Source organism: Pimephales promelas, chromosome 11, assembly GCF_988280905.1.
Source record: "Pimephales promelas chromosome 11, fPimPro1.hap1.1, whole genome shotgun sequence".
Classification (NCBI taxonomy): domain Eukaryota; kingdom Metazoa; phylum Chordata; class Actinopteri; order Cypriniformes; family Leuciscidae; genus Pimephales; species Pimephales promelas.
In genome coordinates this window covers 4,706,377-4,729,000 of record NC_142779.1, presented here as the reverse complement: position 1 = coordinate 4,729,000, position 22,624 = coordinate 4,706,377, and the positions used below count along the sequence as shown (strand labels likewise).

Here is a 22,624-nt window from a genome sequence, read left to right as displayed (position 1 = left end):
CCTCGGGACTCGATCGCGAAGCCACAGCTGAAGCGGTCTCATATGAAGCAAACCGAGCGGCGTTGCCGCGGCCGCGGATGCCATATGTCCCAGGAGCCTCTGAAAAGTTTCAGTGGAACCGCACTCTTGCCCTCGAACTGTCGAAGACAAGCCAGCAGTGAGTGCGCGCGCTCGTTCGTGAGCTGCGCGGACATGGCGACCGAGTCTATCTCCATGCCGAGAAAAGAGATCCTCTGCACGGGGCAAAGTTTGCTCTTTTCCCGGTTGACCCGAAGGCCCAGACGGGCTAGGTGCCGTAGCACCAGGTCTCTGTGTTCGCAAACCTGAGCTCGAGAGTGTGCTAGTAACAGCCAGTCGTCGAGATAGTTCAGGATGCGAACCCCGTGTTCGCGAAGGGGAACAAGGGCTGCCTCGACGATCTTCGTGAAGACGCGAGGGGACAGAGCTAACCCGAATGGGAGAACGGCGTACTGGTATGCCTGGCCCTCGAAGGCAAACCGAAGAAACGGTCTGTGTCGAGGGAGAATGGAGACATGGAAGTACGCGTCCTTCAGGTCGATCGCTGCAAACCAATCCTGATACCGAACACATTCGAAAATGCGTTTGGCCGTGAGCATTTTGAACGGTAGTCGATGGAGAGAACGGTTCAAAATGCGCAGGTCCAGGATCGGTCGTAACCCACCGGTCTTTCTTGGGGACAATGAAGTAGGGGCTGTAAAGCCCGGACCTCACCTCGGCTGGAGGGACCGTCTCGATTGCACCCTTCGCCAGCAGGGTCGCAATCTCCGCTCTCAAGACTGGGGCATAGCCACCAACCATCGTGGAGCGAACTCCCCTGAAGCGGGGAAGAGACCGTGCGAACTGAATCGCGTAGCCGAATCCGATCGTTCTGATGACCCAGCGGGAACCCCGGGAAGCGCTAGCCAGGCTTCCAGGAAGTGAGCCAACGGGGTCATGCGAACCACAGACGTCCCCCCGGAGGGGCAGCGAGGCGGGTCGACCGGCATGCGTGCAGGAGTTACCCCGTCCGGATGCACCGTCGAAACCCGCTCCCCGACAGAAGAGACCAGGGAAGGCAGAGCGTTCCACGGGGGTCTGTTCTGCCGGGGGTCTGGCGACAGAGGGGGAAGGGATTGGCGTAGCCCGGGGACGACACACGCACCCTTCCGCGCCCTCCGAGACAGAGAGGAATGAACGGGGCGACGCACTGGACGTCGTGCGCGCTCATTCCAGTCTGTGTGCTCAATGACAGTGTCAGCTTTTCCTCAACCAGCTCAGGGAGCTAGCTAGAACAAAAGATTCTCCACCGGCCCTCCACCGGGGAAGGAGGGGCCCTGCCACCGCCTCCTGAGAAAAACCATGACACTATCACTGAGCGGCCCGCCTCAGGAACATCGCTTCGCCTGGCATCTAGCGGGGCACGCGGCCTGAGGGGGGGCTCTTTTCTTGGGACGCTTACCTGTGGCCTCCTCCGCGACGCGAACCGGCTGAAGGCTGCTGCTGGGGCCGCGTGGGAGGGAAGGGAGCCGCAGGGGGGCGTCCTCGGCGGCGAGCTGGCGGAGGCGTCCGAGCCGACGGCTGGTTGGAGGCAGCAGCTGGCCGTCGGGGCAGAGAAACCGCCTTCGTCTGCTCCTAGGCGGTCGAGAAGTGCTGGGCAAAGTCCTGGACCGCACCGCCGAACATTATGATGCTCCTGGACCACAGCGGTGGGCATCACCTGACCAAGGGAGCGAGCGACCGCCTCCGTGACCCGTTTAAGGACAAGGTAGGCGACAGGCTCGCAGCTCGCTTGGTCCGTCACCTCCTCGTGCACATTCCTGAGCAGCTAGCTTTGTAGGTGCTCATCATATGCAGGGCGGAGGCTGCCTGTCCCGCCGCTCTACAGAATCGCGCCGCCATAGACGACGAGAACCCATAGGCTTTGGAGGGGCATCTGAGAGCAACCGCCGGTTGACCGGGGGAGCCCCAGCGTACCCACAGACAGCCGCATCGCCGAGGGGAGGAAGGGCGGGGAACTAAGCACGCTTTTTTTTTTTTTTTTTTTTTATTTATTTTTTAGTGCGTGTCAGTTCCGCATGCAACTCGGGGAAAAAAGGAAATTGGGGTTGGCCGTGGCCGTAAGGCGGCAGCGTTACCCAAAAACCAATTATTCAGCCGCGAGAGATCGGGGAGGGGCGGAGTTCCACCCCCACCCGATGCTCACGGACGCCCGAGATAGCACGGCCATCATCGCGGGATCAGACACGGCGGCGCTGACGCTCCCGAGGGAGGCAACGCGGCCGCATCCTCACTTCCCGAGGAGTCAAGCCCGCCTAGTGATGCTGTGATCGACATCGCATCATCATCTGGAGCGCTGCCCGAAGCAGCCGGTGCCACCGAAGAAGCAACCGACTGAATCGAACTAACGCTCGCTGGCTCTCGCACTGAGGCGGGAGGTGTGGCCCGAGGAATCGTCGGGGCTTATCCCACACCATCACCGTAAATCACCAGGTCCCCGGGTCGACGGGCCCCCTATGGAGGAAACCGATCGAGCGGGGGGGACCGGGACTCTCACTCAAGTGAGATCATTGAGTCTCGACCTCAGTGTAGAGATGGTCATGTTCCCACAGAAGGAAAATGAGTCATCCACGAACGCTGCTGCTGCATGCTGAAATGCCCAGGCATACAAAGCAGCGATCGTGACCATCAGATGACGACAGAAATCAATCACACCCAGAAGAGCACGGGCGAACCGTCTTTAAAAAGACGTGCGCGTGCAGCTCTTTCAATGAGAGGAGGAAATTCACTCTTTCAGCGCTGAAGCGACCAGGGAGAAGCGCAAAGTCTGGCAGACCACTGCTCAGATCGCAGGCGATGCAGAATCTCGCTGGGTACCGCCGTCACACCAACACTGAAGAGGACGCTCGTCTCGAAGAGTCTTGAACAGTGCTTTCAGGAGTGAAGAGGTTCTCTTGGCTCCGAAGCGAAAACATACTGCGGTTGCGTTCACTTCCTCCTTTTATACTCACGGAGTAGGGCGGAGTACGCTATGCAAATTTCCGCAGCCCCAAGGCATTGCATGCCATTGGCTCGTGTTTTAATACTCGAAGAGGATTGGCTTTCTATGCGAAACCCCCAATCTCCGTCACTTCTGACGTAACTCGAAGTGACTACGATAGGGAACTACATTTTTTACCTAGACCCACACATTTTGTGAATATTCAAATTATCCTGTTTAAATGTTTTATTGGTTCAGTCTGAACATTTTGAACAATAATTATTAAATCAAACAACAATATTGTTAATGATAATTTAAAAGTTAATTTTATTTTTTTCCAAAACGCTATAAATCGAAATAAACCTCAAACAAATAGTACCAATTTCAACATATGCATGAAAAAAAACAAATTATTAATACCAATGTCAACATATGCATGAAAAAACTAATTATTAAAAATGATCAATATATGATAACGATATTCAAAAAAGGGATGGGCACCCCTCCAGCACATGCACACACACACACAGGCTACATAACATGTGAGCAAAGCGGAGCAGCATGACGCTTAAATATAAGTTAAAAAAAAAAATAAAAAAAAATAAACATTTCACATTTGTTTTTAATAATATTACATTACTTATTTTTATTATTTCATCTATGTTGAGTAGGCTATGAAAAGGGAACCGCATGAGATGAGTAAGATAGGATCAAAATTCAAAAGCTGCCCAATATCGGAAAATATTTGGAGTGCGTCAGACATGATTTTGACCACTTATTAAGTTTTGTTTTGTAGAAAGCTTGTAAATTTCGCTTTTATATAAATTGTATCTTCATTTTAATAAATGTTTCATCGACAAATTGACTGGATTAATACATTAGAAGTAAATATCAGACAATATAATCAGGACACAGAGGCGCGCAGGTGAACCGGAGCGCGTCTCATAATATGAACCGAAACACCGCGATGCTTGCCTCACACAGGCCTGAGAACTAAGCTACAGAAAGCTTTAAATATCTACTTTTAAACAAAACAATTAAAAACTAAAATAAATTGGCAACTCTCTGCGTATGTTTAGGCTAATTCGAAGAATGCGTTTCTCTGCGCGTTCACTGCGAAGATGGCGAGTAGGCTAAGCATCATCAACTTTATCTTTGTTGCTGACACTGACAGAAAACTGTATCTTGCAGTACATTTTAAACAAGGAAATATAGCGATTCGGCATGAAACGTTGATAGAGCAGTGAAAGGGTTCTGTCCGCAGCAGAATGACACGACAAACTCATTTTTTTTTTAAAATGTCGTTTAACGCGTTTTGGAAAAGAGCTCTTCATTTACAGGTAGACTTAGGCGTCCTGATAGTTAAGTCAACCAACCAGTTTGTTTTGGTTGTATGTGCTATTTAAGGGTGAATCTATCTGAAATAGATCATAATTACTTATTTATATAGCATTGCATATACACTATCACCTGCAGATGCTAGATGAATCTGGCTGGGAAAGCCAACGTCTCTGCAATCCCACCTCATATCTGGACAGAACATGACCTTTTGAACTTGTTTTAATAAAAGGCAATAGAAGAGTGGGTAAGACACATCTATTTTGAACAGTCATATTAAATGCAATGTTTTTTTTTTCAGTCTGCTTCTAAGAAAGTTTCTAAAGATTCCACTTCTTAACAGTTTTAATTGACTCTGATTAATTACATTGGAATCAGATAAAGAAATAAATTTCACACATCATCCTCCAGCTACTTTTTGTTCTGATTATTGGTTTTAAAAAAGCAGCAGAGTGTTTCCAGCCCTAAACTACAATAATAGGCCGGCGTGTAAAAAACTAATTGGAATAATAGCACAGCAGTCTCAGTGAATGGTTGAAAGCACAGAAAGAAAGCGAAAATGTGCAAAAATGTTTTGATTTAAATCTAAGTCCGTATAAAATAATTATTTATTTTAGAACAAAGCATAACATTTTGTTGTACTCTGTGATATCTAGTTACCTTGGAGCTTCAATAAAAGCTCTAAGCATCTTTAGATTTGATGCTGCTAACCTGACAAACTTTCCTTCAACTTATAGCAATTCAGTAAACACAACTTTTCCACAGACAGACTGATCAAATATATATGAGCTCTTTATTGGATTTGCCATCCAAAAGCAATAAGTACTGATTATTTCAAAGGCATAACTCAGAAAACAACCCAACGCCTGTGGTTTTAGTATACAAGTCACTGAGTTTATCCTAGAAAGATTCTATTAAAGGATTTAGGCGTAATAAACGCGGCCAAACCTTCTCTTCTCGGAAAGCCTTCTCTGTCTCTTCTGAAGGGTGTCACTTTCAGGATTGTTCATTCACTTCAGTGTCACATCCGTCAATCACACGCGTCAATCACTGATGGCTTCGCCGCGGAAAAAAGGAGAAGTTACGCAACGGCACGGCAGATTAACGAGGCTATCGGAGCCGTGCTGCCGTGGCAACAGATGAGAAGTAATTAGCACTCAGCAATGTTAGACAAGACAATAACATAATTAAAGCAATTTATCCTGTCTTATTTAATGATGCCTGTCTCAATTAGTACTGTTAAATAAATGATAGCGGTATGCTCATTGGCATGCAGATATGTCGTCATTTTGTCTGCAAGTTTTTTTTTTGATCAAAGTCAGAAAAAAATATTATTTTGTTTGTGTAAACATGCATATTTATAATTCTATATAAAATAATATGGATTTGTATATGTGAATTATGTTGATCTCCTTGGATTTATTTATAATAAGTCATTATTTAATGTCTTCAAACCTCAAATCTCATGTCATTCCAAACCTGTATGAAATAAAATAAAAAAATGTATGAAATAAAATTAAATATTAAAATGAAATATTTAAATAAAGACATATTAAAATAAATAAAATGACATATTATATATGTGTATATATATATATATATATATATATATATAATTAGTTTTATTTATTTATTTTTTTCAAACTGCTTCTCCTCTGTTAGGGACATGAAAATGCTGGATCCTTAAATAAAATAAAATAAAATAAAAATAAAAAATATTAAAATAAATCAATATAAAAATAAAAAAAAATAAAAAATAAATAAAATTATATATATATATATATGTATATATATATATATATATATATATATATATATATATATATATCCAAACTGCTTGTCCTCTGTTAGGGACATGAAAATGCTGTATCCGTAAATAAAATAACATTTAAATAAAATAAAAATATTAAAATAAATAAATAAATATTAAAATAAATAAAATAATTTAAAAAAATCATATAAATTTACAAACTGCTTGTCCTCTGTTAAGGACATGAAAATTCTGGATCCTTAAATAGAATAAAATAAACAAATAAATAAAAAGTTTAAGTCGTTAAGTATTTTATTAAGTCTTCACCAAATAACATTTCATTTTTCTCCTTTTCAGAGCTTTGCCGCTTTGGATGGAAAAACATACATGCAAAATGTTTGGAAGGACATGAGGGTGAGTAAATGTGTGACGGCATTTTTATTTTGGGTGAACTTTCCCTTTAACACGCAAAGAGGCAAATGTCCTCTCCCAAGGGGAAATGAGTGTGTACATCACACACACATAGCCCATTCATCCTCATTACACCTGATGGTGTATTAGCGCTGTCTATTGATGGTAAGGGATGGCAGGTGTGTGTGTAGCGAGACACAGACTGATCAATATCAGACGCATCTCCCCTCAGCCAAGGCACACTTTCAAAATCTGCTTCTACAGATAAGTCTCAGTTGTTCTTGCATATGCATATGGAAGAGATCCATGTCGTATAAAGGTCAAGTGTCACTGTTTCTCACATTATTAGACCCACTGGTTACTTAAAGATAAAAACTTTATTCATGGGTGGGGAATAGAAAGTCATAGAGCAGAGCTGACCTCATCATGAGCACCACACTTCCAACATCTCAAGAGCATTCAGGATACCAACAACTTATTACATACTGGAAAGTATACACTGTATACTGCCTCCTACTATAGATATGAAATGCAAAAAATAAACGTTTCAAAATCTACATATACTGTAGTAGAGTATGCTACATTGTCATCACATGACATGTCTTAATGAACGTTGAGTGCATTGAATGATGGGATGCGGTATAGTTTATTGTACATCTCATCAAATAGTAGGTCATCCCAGATATTTTATGTCATACATAAAATGTACATACTATACAGTGTACATAATAAATACTGCAGATAGTAAGAGAATGTTAGTATGCTATAGTGAACACAGACTCCATCTTTCTCTCTCGGAAGGAGGAAATATGTGTCAGTGACCAGTGAAGCAGTGTGTGTGTGTGTGTGTATGTGAAGGAGAGCATGTCTCCAGAGCAACAAGTATAGAGCGATTGGACATCCGCTGTCTCTATCGCCGTGGGGACCAGGCTTGTGCAATTAAGCCCAGCCAATTACTGGCAGCTAATGGCACAAAAGGACCGAGACAGAGATACATTAACACAGCTAACCAACGCTTAACCAACCCTTTATTAGACACATCCTAACAGGGAGACAATGACCCCTAAAGCACTAGCACATGTTAAGCGATGCACATTAACCCACACTGCATTAATTAACATATTTCCGACGCCAGAAATCCACCCCCGTAATTTGAGCTACAAACAAACCATTTGCGTTCAAACCCTCTAGACATGAACAAACGCAGCCTACGGAGATCACAACAGCACTTCAGAGAAAACACACTGTAAAGTGTGCAAAAGTGCCAGTCAGGGAACAGTGTGTGTACAAACTATAATGAACTGAGTGGAGGCATTTTAAAAGCTCCAGTCCGTAACTTTTTTGGGTTTCTATATTGATTTTTTTTTTCTTTTTCGATATAGACCTTATGTAGCCCGCCCCTTTTCAGCACTGGACTCATTTTCTTTGTATTTCAACCACAGCATGAAGGTAAGATCTAACGGATTTACGAAGGACAAACACTTCAAAGATTACAATGCTCATGAACTTTCGTTAAAGCTACACTGTGTGATTTTTACCCCCATCTAGTGGTGAAAAAGTATATGACCATCCAGTGAATATTAGTTTCTGTTCCTCTCAATTCTGATTTCGTTTTAACTCCTACGGTGGCCAATGTAGTCCAAGATTAACATGGCTTCCATGAGTGTTAACTCAAACGTAAACACGAAAGGCGAAGCTTGAATTAACGGGTATGTCCCTCTTTGGCTAATGTACTTTCAAGATGGAGGGACAACATTAGAACCCCTTACCCGTATGCATTTTCAATGGCATATTATACACTGACGAGAATACTTTATTACTTGAAGGAAGTAAATATACATTAATGAGCACATATATTTTTGAAAGAACTAAGTGTTTTTAGCTAAGAATAAACTAAAAGAGTTACACAGTGTAGCTTTAACTCTACAATAAGTAATCAACTTATTACTTTTCGACAGCGATGCCATTGAACTTCAGTTTTAGTGTATACATTTCTAACACAAAATTCTATGCATGGCTGTGCGCTTGTTTCTCTGCCTATATAAGTCAAATAAGGTCTGTGGTAAACTTTATATTTGGACGTTTTGTTCAACACTATTACTTTATTTAATTATTTATTTATGTGTAGCGTTTCATTATGAACAAATCAAAAGAAATTGAGTTTTAAAAACCCAAGGGGAAAAACAAACTTCAATGAACCACGGACCTCTCTATTCAGGATAACATGATCATGAATGACAAAAATGTGTCCTTGAAGTAACCACTGTGTGTACGCAATAAAAAGGACCCTATTAAGAGATTTTAACTTGGATTTACCTTACCAGTAGCAAGCAGGTGCAAAAAGTGTGTATATATATTTGCTATGTTTCTCAATGGCTTCAAACATAGTTGATTCAATCAAATGACTCTTTGATCTGGTATGAATCGTATAACTATATAGTGAAATATACAGTTGTTGTGATGGAAAAAAGCTGAGATTTATGGCTAAACATCAACAATCTGTCGCACAACTTCAGATTTATCTAGTGTCAATCCATACAGGAGATGTGTTCATACAGGAGAGTTCAGAGCATGACGTGAGCGTTTAGCGTCTTTAACAGGTCGAATAAACTCCAATACGGCATTAGGATTACGATACAAAAGACAATCTACCTGATGCCACCTGTTCTGTCCGTGCGTGTCTGTGTGTGACCCACATGGGGTAAATCTAATCCTGGGCATCCGTGGCATGAAGATAGCAGAGAAAGTAATCACTCCAGCTCTCGACCAATCACAGAGAAAATAAACACACAACAACACAAGCACATACTGTCTGACTAGATGCGGATTAAATCAAAAGCAACTCTATAACTCTCCATGTGGTGGACAGCACAGTCTCATGTGTGTGTGTTGGAGCCAGATACAGAAGACAACATAACATACTTGTGTATCCTCAGTTGATTTTTGTTTGCTATTATATTACTGAGATGTCTTTGGTGAATGTGTGAATTTTAGCAAATAGTTTTTTAGGTACAATCCACTTGGATGTTTAAGGCATTTCAACTTAAATTGTATTAAAATGTATTTTTAAAAATGAGTTGAATCTTGTATAACTTTTATTTTTCTTAATTTGAAAATTGCTTAAAGGGGTCATAACCTAGGAATTCAAATTGACCTTGAACTTTTGATAGTAAAAAGTCCGTTATAGGAAAAAAAAATACCCTGTACGTTTCAAAACTCAAAACTTTCTTGTTATGCCAAAGACTGTTTTAATTGAAACCGAGGCCAGAAAACGACAGCATCTCAAAAGTGGAGACTTGTGACGTCACAGGGCAGCGAAAGTCCGCCTTCGCAGAAGAATATCAATGCCTACGTCTAAATCACCACGTCTTTAGCCCCGCCCAGTGACTAAAAAATCAACTTCACATCGTTTCTCTTAGTGGGGTGGAAATAATTTTTTAAGCTGGGATAAAATTATATACAGAAAACGATCAAATAACGAGAAGTATTCAAGAGATTTCCTCATGTAATCATGCAAATATGTCAGCCAATCACAACAGTAGGCGTTTACAATGAAGTCTTGCAGCAGCCAATCACAGCAGTGGGCGTTTACAATGAAGTCTCACAGCAGCCAATTACAGCAGTGGGCGTTTACACTGAAGTCTCACAGCAGCCAATCACAGCAATGGGTGTTTACAATGAAGCTTCATGGCAGGCAATCACAGCAGAGGGCATTTACACTGAAGTCTCACAGCAGCCAATCACAGGAGTGGGCGTTAACACTGAAGTCTCACAGCAGTCAATCACAGCAATGGGTGTTTACAATGAAGTTTCATGGCAGCCAATCACAGCAGTGGGCGTTTACACTGAAGTCTTGCAGCAGCCAATCACAGCAGTGGGCGTTAACACTGAGGTCTCACAGCAGCCAATCACAGCAGTTACAGTGAAGTTTCACAGCAGACACGCCCCTTCAAACTGAGCGTTCAAATCGAGGCTAAAATCATTTATTTCTAACTTATGACAATTTTGGATGTAAAAATCATACTACCATTATAAGGGAACCCCAGGAAACATAATGAAAAAATAAAATAATCGAGTTCATTTTAGAAAGTATATGATCATTATGTTCTTCCAAAAAATAATTTTATAAGAAAATGTTGTATTTATAGGCAAGTTATATATATATTAAGCCTTTAAAATAGAACATTTTCCTTTCTTTTTGGGATAAAAATACAAAACTTTAATTTCAATACGCCTAATTATCATGGAAATAATGCCCAGTAAAATGTCAAATGATATTTTGAGAGGTGACATAAGCCACGGCGAATGGCAATAAAAGAAAGTGATGCAATATTAGCGCAAGTGATTTCACTATTTGTCTCTTTCCACATATAGGGATATGTCATGAGTCTGATTCATCTGATAATAGTTTATATTATTCATGATATGATGCTTTATGCACTGCTGCAACTCTTCCCTCTCCAAAATGTTCGTTTTAAGTAACAACAAAACAAATCCCTTGTCAAAAACAGATTTTTACCGGCTTCTAGTGACCAGTGGCACAGCGACCCAGAGTCGTCCAGCAATAAAATCACCAGCATGACGCCTGAAAATGCTGTCTATGTATGGCCTCTCCTTATTCCTTCACTTTCTCTTCGTTTTTTCTATTCTTTTCTTTGACACACTCCTAAGGCGGTTAAACTGACAGGTCATCATAGCCTAGTGTGGAATTCAGCCAAGAGGAAAATATAAAAACGGTGAAAGAGCAAAAGAGAGAAAACCGTTCCACCAGGTGAATAATGACAATCTCTCTCTTCAACATCTTCAACAGCTCTCTCAATCCAAGCCATACAATTATCCAATTAAAGCCTTCTGTTGAGCGCGAGTGTGATGGGATTGAGTTATTTGAGTTGTTTCCCCTTGAACAATTGCACAGATGGTGCCTGTACGTCTATGTGAACTATGAAATAAATAAACATATAATTAAACACAAAATACAGACGTTTTAACAAAAGTGTGCACTGTTTTGTTTTCAACATATGCATGCACACAGGGTTGAAATTCTGTGTTTTTTACATTTCAGTAAGTTGATTTGATTGATTGATTGAATGAATATGGCATTCGATACACTCTTTATACTAGAGGGCCAAGTACACACAGTTTCCTCAGATTTCTATTAAAGCAACAAGCCAGATGAAGCTGTGGTTTGCAGTGGTTTTGCCACAGCTGATGAGAGGCAAAGCATTCATTAATCATAACACAGAATCCCATCCTAGCACTTGCACTATTTGCAAACATTCAGTATGTACAGAATAATGTTGGTGTCTTTTTCCAGTGTGACGAACGAACTGGAAGAAATATGTTAGCGGTATTCATAAATATGCAAGCGGTTTTCAACATTTTCATCTTTATAACAACTAAGTTAAGAAAGCTAAAACTAAACAATGACAGGCGGTCTGTAATGCTTACTCAATAATACAGTTTAAAAATGTCATTTATTCCTGCGATCAAAGCTGAATTTTCAGCATCATTACTCCAGGCTTCAGTGTCACATGATCCTTCAGAAATCATTCTGATATGCGGATTTGCTGTTCAAAAAACATTTATTATCATTTTCAATGTTAACCCTCAGGGGTCTGAGGCTACGTTCACACTGCACACTGAAACGGCCCGATTCCGGGTTTTTTTTGGCCCGTCCGAGCTGTATCTGATCTTTTCATGAAAGCCTGAACGACGCAGATCTGATCTTTTCAAATGCAACCCAGGCCACTTGGGTATGTGGTCCAAATCCGATCTTTTGAAATGCGACTTTTATCCAGGTCACATGTATCCGACCCACACGTCATCGATATGCAACAAACGTCATAATTCTGCGTTGAAGTCCGCGGGAATGAGAAGATTGTAATTGTTCTGGCTCTGTTGGGAAAATAACTTTAATATTGCTAAATGAGCTACACTGTTGACATCCATGTTTAGCGTAACTTCCGCAAACAACAAGTGACGTCGTTGACTGTTGAGTACTCTTCTGCGCATGTGGGTCACTTCTGGGTCATTTCAGGTTCATGTTCACACAGGAGATCACAAAAGGTTGCATTTAATTGTAAATGTGAACGGTCTTGCAAAAACAAAAAAACATTTTTTTTTTCCAAAAAATCGGAATTGCGCATTGAGCCCCTGCAGTGTGAACGCTACAGCAAGCCGTTTTAACTTTTATTCATTTCCAGTATATTAATTCCTGATAAACAATTAATTTTTTTATATCAAGAATTCAATTGTTATCAAAATATATAAAACATTTAATTCTTGATATCAACAATTGTATTTTCACTAGTGAAATGTCACCAAAGGCTGTCATTCAAAACCAACTGTTGATATCAAGAATTGATTTCTTACTAGTTGAAATTCCAATTTCACATATCAGAAATAAAATTTTTACTATTAAAACCCCATTTTTATTTTTGATATCAAGAATTCAATTGTTACTAGTTGAAATGTCTATTCTTGATATCCACAATTTAATTGCCACTAGTAACAATGATCATTTTTGATATCAATAATTCAATTTTTACTAGTGACTGTTAATTTCTGATATCATTAATGTGATTGTTACTAAGAAAGCCATTTTAGATATCTGAAATAATACTGATATCAGAAATACATTTTCAGATATCAAAATGATAATTTATATCAGTACCAACTGAATTGTTGATATCAAGAATAGACATTTCAACTAGTGACAATTTAATTATTGATATCAGGAATTCACATTTTTACTAGAAACAATGCAATTATTGATATCAAAAATGATATTTCTACTAGTAAAAAATCAATTCTTGATATCAACAATTTATTTTGAATGGCAGCCTTTGGTGAAATTTCACTAGTGAAAATACAACTACAGATATCAGCAATACAATTGTTGATATCAAGAATAATTTTTTTGTGATATCAAGAATAATTTTTTTGTGATATCAAGAATTAAATTGTTGAAAAAAAATAATAATTGTTGACATCGACTATTGAATTGTTGATATCAAGAATTCATATCCTGGAAATGAATAAAAGCTAAAACGGCTTGCCATAAAATCGGAAATGCGCATTAAGCCCCTGCAGTGTTTTTGGGTTTGTGCTGTTTAATAGTTGTTGTTTTTTTATTGTAAAACGTGATATATTTATTTTATTTGATGAATAGAAAGTAAAAAAAAAATGTATTTATTTGAAAAAGAATATTTATGTGACATAAATATCTTAATACTGCCACTTTTTAATGCATCCTTTCAATAATAAAAGTAATAAACTCTGATAAAAACAAACATCTGTACTGTATAAAAGCATAAAACCGTTTAAAAAAAAGAAAAAAGAAAAGGTCAAAGGTAATCAGCAATGATGGTTTAGAAACAACTTCACACCCTAAATGGTCCAAAAAGGCTCTTAAAGATGCAGTGTAGTGGACAGGACAGGACAAAAGCAGGTCTTTCGAGCTCTTGACTTTCACACAAGCGGACGGTGACCGGTGTGGAGTTACACGTCACGATCGACCCGAAACCTAAAGCAATCCTCGGCTCAGACGCAGTCTCCTTCACGCTACCCTCCAAAGAGACTAACTTCTCAAACTTCACGTGTTTCTCCTGCTCTCTCCAATTTCATCATGCCCCCTTCCTGCTCGTCATTTCAGAGGAAAGAAAATGAAAATCAACAGAAAAACAAATCAGTGTTTTGTTCTTCGGCAGCGAGCTGCGTGTTCGCGAGCCGCGCACTCCTGCCACGCGGAAAACAAATTCCAATTTGCAGCAGTGTGTCGTTTCTCCACAGGCCAGGACACCGATGGGGCGACACAGTGTGTGTGTGTGTGTGTGTGTGTGTGTGTGTGTGAGGCACAGACTTCTGATATTGTCACTCCAGACTCACTCATCTCCATTGACTAATTCACAGCTGCCTTTCTAGTGGAGAGAGCAGAAAGAGGAGAATCACCAGTCTTTCAAACTCATCACAAGAGAGAGACACGACGAGAAACGAGGGAAATAAAGACACACACTGAGAGGAGGGAACTTTTGGGCTACTTTTAGATTTTCTCGGCAAGCTTTGAACTAATTTCTCCAGCATGAATTCTTAATGCTGCTAATTTGAACACGAACAAACATGTTTTTTTACATGACTAATTCATAAAGGGTTTCTCTGGGTATTGTAGTCGCGTTTTTGTGTTGTTCTAGCAGAGATTCCTCTTTCATTTGCCAGTCACAGGCGTATTTTTGCTTCTGCGCTCAATTCGATTCATTATGGATTACACAAACAATTTTTGACGATGAAGAAAATGTTAGTTAACAAGGAAGGAGCTTTCATGAGCCTTCAGAGGGGAATATTATCTCCTGAAGTTACTAAGACCTTTCTATGGAAGCTTGTTTCCACCACTGAATAAAAAAATAAAATAAATAATTGTGACTTTTTATCTCACAATTCTGACTTATTTTCTCACAATTGCGAGTTTATATCTCACAATTCTGACTTTATTTCTCAGAATTTTGTGATATAAAGTCAGAATTGCGAGATATAAAGTCAGAATTTCGTGACATAAAGTAAGAATTGGGTGATATAAAGTCAGAATTGGGTGATATAAATAAGAATTGCGAGATATAAAGTCAGAATTTCGTGATATAAAGTAAGAATTGGGTGATATAAAGTCAGAATTGGGTGATATAAATAAGAATTGCGAGATATAAAGTAAGAACTGGGTGATTTAAAGTCAGAATTGGGTGATATAAAGTCAGAATTGGGTGATATAAAGTCAGAATTGCGAGATATAAAGTCAGAATTTCGTGATATAAAGTCAGAATTGGGTGATATAAAGTCAGAATTGGGTGATATAAAGTCAGAATTGGGTGATATAAAGTCAGAATTGGGTGATATAAAGTCAGAATTGCGAGATATAAAGTCAGAATTGCGAGATATAAAGTCAGAATTGGGTGATATACAGTCAGAATTGCAAGATATAAAGTCAGATTTGGGTGATATAAAGTCAGAATTGCGAGATATAAAGTCAGAATTGGGTGATATAAAGTCAGAATTGCAAGATATAAAGTCAGAATTGGGTGATATAAAGTCAGAATTGCGAGATATAAAGTCAGAATTGCGTGATATAAAGTCAGAATTGCGAGATATAAAGTCAGAATTGGGTGATATAAAGTCAGAATTGCGAGATATAAAGTAAGAATTGCGTGATATAAAGTCAGAATTGTGAGATATAAAGTCAGAATTGCGTGATATAAAGTCAGAATTGGGTGATATACAGTCAGAATTGGGTGATATAAAGTCGCAATTCTGAGAAAAAAAGACAGAAGTGCGACTTTTTATCTCACAATTCTGACTTTTTTTCTCACAATTGCAATTCTGACTTTATATCACATAATTGCGAGTTTATATGTCGAAATTCTGACATCTTTTCTCAGAATTGTGAGATATAAACTCGAAATTGCGAGATATCAGGTCAAAGGGGGAAAAAAAGACTAACTTTTTTCCCCCTCGAAATAGTTTAAACCCATACGCAGAACCTGATATCACCAAGTACATGTACCTGGATCAACATTTCAATCAACCAATCAGATTTGAGTGACAAGTTTGCAGATTATGCCAAGTTTAGGCTTACAACCAGGGTTAGGTGCTTCTATCAGTGTTATTCACCAATAATTTCTCTCTGATTTTAGAGATAACTTGTGGGTAGGGTTAAGTTTAGGGATTGGGTTAGGACTGAATTTTCAGGCAGGAATGTTGTTCCTGGATCAACAAAATAAGTTGACCCACCCAGGAACACGTCTAACTCCATATGGGCACCAGAGCTCAATGTGTGCTAACCACTGGCCACAGTTTAGACAAATCTATTCTAACAACAAGAAAACATCCCGTCATTTCGCTGATTTCTTAGTACAGGACAGCTCAAGCTTCAAAACAAGAGACAGACCTGAGAAACAACCCAACATGATCCGAGAAACTCCATTTGCAAGTCATTTTACTCCTGTAATAAAATAAAACTAAAGCAGGACTTTCACAAAATCAGGAGCACAAAGCTCAGCTGCAAAAATGTTTGAGAACGGACGAGAACTCACTGGTGCTGTTGGTGAGGCGAAAGGTGACAGAGCTGTCTGAAATATCACACACGTTCCGCACGGACACCTGACACGTGTAATTAGCAAAGTCCTGCGGGCGGAGGTTTTTCAGTTTCAGCACCTTCGTCTCACCCTGCAAACACACACAAACATTCACATGGAACACACATATCAAACTTAGAGAGCATGCATTTCAACATACTGTCATCCTCTGGAAACCGTGACATTTGTGCTGTTATCCTTTTCTTTTTATATCATTTTACTACAGAATTTCACTGTGAAATATGAAATCATGTTTTCTGGGCCATCAGAGAGTTACACAGCACAAGAGTTAACAATGAAATGCTGAAATACTGCTAAAGGTTGCAATGCAAAGTGGCTCACTTTAACTTTAAAAGACTTTGATGATGTAATTTCTGTCAGAAAGAACAAACTGTTACATTTACATTACATCAAGCTTTAAAAAATGCATATGCAGTAATAGCATGATATTTTCAATTGAAAAAATGCAACAAAAAAAATTTAATTCAATAGACCTCTTTTCAGTCAACCCGGTCTCATCCCAAGACATCATATAACTGACGTTTTGGGACGTCTTTTGACCATACGTCAATATTCGCCTTTTTAGGGCCCCCTTAAACGTCGGTAGATGAGGTTATGGGATCCTAACTCTACCCCATACCTAAACCTAACCCTAAACCTAACCCGTCACCTAACTGACGTTAAAGGTAAAGCGTCAGTTGTATGACGGCCCGGGATCGCCATCTACCGACGTTTAAGGGGGCCCTAAAAAGGCAGATATTGACTTATGGTCAAAATACGTCCCAAAACGTCAGTTATATGACTTTTTGGGATGAGACTGTGTTATTTCAGTTAGTAAACAAGGTGATGTTTTTTTGTGGGCGGAGCTTAGGTGGAGGCAGAACGATCCCTCCGGCCGCTTCACCAATGTTAGCTTGCAAGTTTTGTTTTTTTTAACAATGACTGGAGAAAATCTGATTTTATCTTAATGTGCAAGGTCACTCAGTGTCCAGGACCGCGATTGTTATTTGCAAAAGTTAATTTTAACGGACGGAATCAGATTGTCTGACCCGTACTCAGGCACGTGCACACATAGACATCAAAAGGGGCTTGAGCACCTGCCCTTTTTATATTCCTGGAGAGAAAGTGCCCTCTTTTCTGGGGTGCTTTTTTATTTTATTTTTTAAGAAAATACATATTACTATTTGCGCACAATTTCCCTGTCAAACAAATATATTTAATGCATAGTGTATCTAAATATCAGGTCAGGAGTTCTGAAGCGCCGATCGGAGTAAACGAGTCACCTCTAGTGAGCTTGCGCTGCCATTTTGACTTTAAGCCGAGCGGATAAACAGTCCGTGAGGCGCGCGCGTCAAATGAGTTTCGTTGTGCTTTTGCCACATAAATATTATCGAATGTTTATCGAACCATATTGATATCGAGTATTGACGATTTTGACTCGAACTTGATAACGTTTTATCACGAAAAATTGTATAGTGATAATGAATGAATGAGCATATCAATTTAAGACGTGGCTAAATGTAATTTATGGCCTTGTATGAAGAGTTCAGATGCAAAAGCCTCTAAGTGTCATTTGAAATTTTCTTCTAAAATGGTCATTTTTATCAAGCTTGTATATTTAAGTTCAGTAATTTCACTTAAATGGCAATGAAGATTACCTATTAATTGTTATTTAAGTGAAATTACTGAACTTAAATATACAAGCTTGATAAAAATGGTCATTTTAGAAGAAAATTTCAAATGGCATTTAGAGGCTTTTGCATCTGAACTCTTCGTATGGAAAATCCGGACGTTTTTATGAATTTGTATGGCCTAAAATTCGTATTATTAAAGTTAATGACTTACGTAGCTACATCAAGAGTCTTTCCCCTGAAGTTTAGAAATCTAAATTGGTGAATTTAGAAGAAATCTACAGATGCAAACAGAAACAAATTCGAAATGTGGATTTTGAAGGTTTTATTTGATGATGATACAGTTCTCCCTCAAATGTGATGTCCATGTCACCATCAGGTGTATATCAAATATGTAGCCTACTTGATTGACACACTGTGGCATGGTTTCCTTTGCTGCTCTATACACCTATGAATACTAAGGAGACCATGATTTCTGTGTGAACTGATTATTTTGTTGACATCTTTTGAAAATTAAACAATTGGTTGAGTTTGAGGAAGATAAAATTAATTCACTTTTTTAATATTTTTTAAAAAAAAATATTAGAGTTGTTAATATATATACTTTTTTGTTAAAAGTGCCCTTTTTTTCACTTTTTTTTTCGTCCCTGCCCGTACTGTACACGCTCACTCAATGCATGGACGATCTGACAGGATTAACGTTAACACTACCTCCGGTTGAGTGGCCGGACTTCTACACCTATCCGATAGAGAAAGCGAGCATAAAGAGAAACTGAGGCCATATAAATCTTTAGACTGAAATAAAAATTCCTTTCAAATTCACTTTTCATTGATTCTTGCACCCAACAACACAACAAGATGACATTTATTAATAATAATAATAATAATTAAAGCTCCTTATTATGTAGTCGAATCTGTGCTGGTTTGTATTGGCCGCCTCCAGTTGTCCATTTGTTTTGCGATTGTGACGTCAGCACAAAAGGGGGTCTATATTACCACATGAAATACAGTGATGGGGATGAATTGGAACTGGTAAATTGTCTGATATTCCAAAAACAAACATTCCAAATGTTCTTATTTATTGTGCTCTAGAAAAGGTTAAATCCTAGGTAAAGTATCCTCATTGTATCCACGGTATCCATATTATAACAGTGGTAATTCACCTGGACACAAATGGGATACAAAAGGTGCAGTTTCGTTTCCTTAGAATGACCCTTGTATTTCTATGCAAAGTCAGAGGCTTTGTGCGTGTGATAAAGAGAGAATTAATTCAGGAAATTTTAATTCCTCTAATTCTTTTGACTGAGTCCATCAGGAGAATGAATAAACCTCATTATTAATAGCAAAGCCATCAATCTCCATCCATCCCACCTCACTCAAACGGCTCTTTAATAATAAGAGCTCAGATTATGAATTCATCACTGATGGATTGCTGATTTATTGAGTCCGTTTCTCTGTGACCGAGAGGGTCTCCTACGATTATCCGCTGTTCAAATGATTATTAACTCTAATTAAGCTATTTTGTTTTATGAATTAATAAGACATAAAGTAATCTCACTAAATAAAGTGCGAGTGGTTGGGATTTATTTAGTTTGAGGACAAATTTGTTTCCAAAACTTTTGGAACACTCACGGATGTCCTTAATTTAAATTAAAATAATAATGATAAAGTAAATAAAATAAATAAATATATGCATGTTATTCTATTGGTAGGAAGTGCCCACCATCCCCACAATGAAAAATGCCTTAATAAACCTACTAAATAAAGTCTTAAAGGAGTAGTTCACTTTAAAAAAAAAAAAAAAAAAAACTTTTGCTGATAATTTCCTCAGGTTTTTGATGAAAACATTCCAGGATTTTCTCCATATAATGGACTTCAATGGGATCCAAATGGTTCAAGGTCCAAAGGAGAGTTTCAGTGCAGCTTCAAAGGGCTTTAAACGACACCAGACGATGAAAAAGGGCCTTATCTAGCGAAACAATCGGCCATTTAAAAAAAATAAATACAAAAGTTCAAATTTTATAAGCACAAATGCTCGCCTTGCTCTGTTCTGTGATGAGCGTTCGTGATTCTCCTGTTCAAACTCGTTCATCAAAATGAACAAATCTTTTTTTCTTTTGTCATGACTCGAAGGGTCCTAGATAAGTCCCTTATTCATCATCTGGTGTCATTTAAAGCCCTTTGAAGCTGCACTGAAACTCTCGTTTGGTCCTTGAACCGTTTGGACCCCATTGAAGTCCATTATATGGAGAAAATCCTGGAATGTTTTCATCAAAAACCTTAATTTCTTTTCGACTGAAGAAAGAAAGACGTGGACATCTTGGATGACATGGGGGTGAGTAAATTATCAGAAATGATATTGTAAAAACGCTTCTGTTCAGGGTTATCACCAAGTTTATATCAATAGCTCACTTTAAATACAATAGAAGTTGTGAGTGCAGAAACCTGACTCACTAGCTTAGGACTTCAAAGTTCTTTTGTACTCAACACAAAACGTCCGCGAATAAAAGTCTTGAATCCAAAGTTCTTCGTTTGACTGTTTAATTATGAATTTCAAAAACATAAAATAAAACAAAAACTTGGAATCTTTACTTTTCTTACAAATTAACTGTTCCGTGTAGGTCAAAAGACTGTGTTGCTCCAAAGTCCAGTGGCTTCTGACTGCTTCGCAGTATACTATTCTTTCATACTAAATCTAACAACCAATCAAATTACATTATACTAGATCACTGGGCAACTGCTTACATTCAAATTTCTACGTTCCATTTGCAACACAGTTATTCTCAGATATTACTAAATAAACTCAAAATATTTTAAATTATATTCAATATTATTATTAGTTCCATTGAAATGGCTTCAACATATCCCGGCCCCTAATTGACTAGGCCTTAACATATCAATTATCAACTTAAACTTAAACTGAAGCCATTTATACTGCTAAATGTAACACTATCTCAATTCCTTTTGGCAAAAAATCTTCTCCTATTCACAGAGAAGTATTTCAAGTAAACATTAACTGGAAAGCATTAACAACTAAATCATTTTCACAGACTAATCAAACTGGTTATTTCTATTCAACATTCAATCTACTCTGGTAAGTATTTTTTAGCTTGTTCAAGTCTCTCTCTGCTATCTTCAGTCTTCTCCCTGCAATAAACAAAGTTTAGTTATGGGTCTTTGAATGATGCTGGTCTTCGTTCGAACTTCAGCACTTCGGACAACGCCTTTGGAATCCGGCATCACTCTCATGATTCTGCCTAACATCCAGGAATTTCTTGGCAGGAACGAATCTGCGACGAGAACAACATCTCCAACCTTGAAACTTCTCTTTAGGCCGAGCCATTTTTGCCGTTCTTGCAAAAGTGGTAGGTATTCGTGAGTCCACCTTCGCCAGAATAGATCCGCCATGTATTGTATTTGTCTCCAGCGCCGGCGGGCATAGACATCATCCTTAGCGAACACACCAGGTGGAAAACTAGGCTGTGTTTTCAATGTGAGCAGATGCTTTGGCGTTAGCGGCTCGAGGTCATTGGGGTGATCTGTGTTCGTGGTTAATGGTCTCCCATTAATGATGCTTTCAACTTCGCATAGAAGAGTGTGTAGTCCTTCATCTTCTAAGAGTTGTTGCTTCACAACAGAACTCAGCACTTTTCTCACCGTGCGGATTTGACGTTCCCAGATACCGCCGTGGTGGGATGCAGCAGGCGGGTTGAAAATCCATTGCACACCCTTTCTCATCATGACTTCATTGATACGAGACTGATCCAGCTCTGACAATGCCTCACGCAGCTCTCGTTCAGCGCCGACAAAGTTTGTGCCATTGTCGGAACGAATGATTGACACTTGTCCTCTTCTTGCTTGAAAACGCCGTATGGCATTAATACAGGAGTCAGTGTCAAGAGAATGGGCTACTTCTATATGCACAGCTCTGACAGTTAAACATGTGAATAGTACTCCATACCGCTTAACCTTTGCACGTCCTCTTCTGACCTCAAAAGGTCCAAAATAATCCACACCCGTGTTGGTGAAGGGTGGTTTGTCAGGGATCAAACGGTCTTGTGGCAGATCTGCCATTTTCTGCTCTCCTGCCTTTGCATGCAGTCTTCTGCAGAGGTTGCACTCTGAAATCACTTTTCTTGCTGCTGCATTGGCTCTTGGTATCCAATACCGTTGTCGCAATATGGCTAGGATGTGGTTCCTACCTCCATGTCCACACTCTTGATGGATGTGGTGGAGAATGAGGTGAGCTATTCTGTGCTGTTTATGCAGAATGGCAGGATGCTTGGCCTCCTCAGGCATTGCCGATCTGTTCAAACGTCCTCCTACTCTCAACACATCATCTTGCAAGTATGGATCCAGTTTGAAGATAGAACTGCTCTTTTTTACACGAGAGCCTCCC

At 39.3% G+C, this 22,624-nt stretch overlaps 1 protein-coding gene across 2 annotated transcripts in view; it reads right to left on the bottom strand.

Moving 5' to 3' along the window:
* Positions 1-22,624, bottom strand: part of mdga1 (MAM domain containing glycosylphosphatidylinositol anchor 1) — a 288,554-nt gene that overhangs the window by 142,812 nt on the left and 123,118 nt on the right. For both annotated transcript variants that reach the window (XM_089116787.1, XM_089116786.1), the window contains exon 6: positions 16,553-16,685. In XM_089116787.1, coding sequence (XP_088972913.1) covers positions 16,553-16,685 — 133 coding nt within the window. The remainder of the gene's footprint in view (positions 1-16,552; positions 16,686-22,624) is intronic.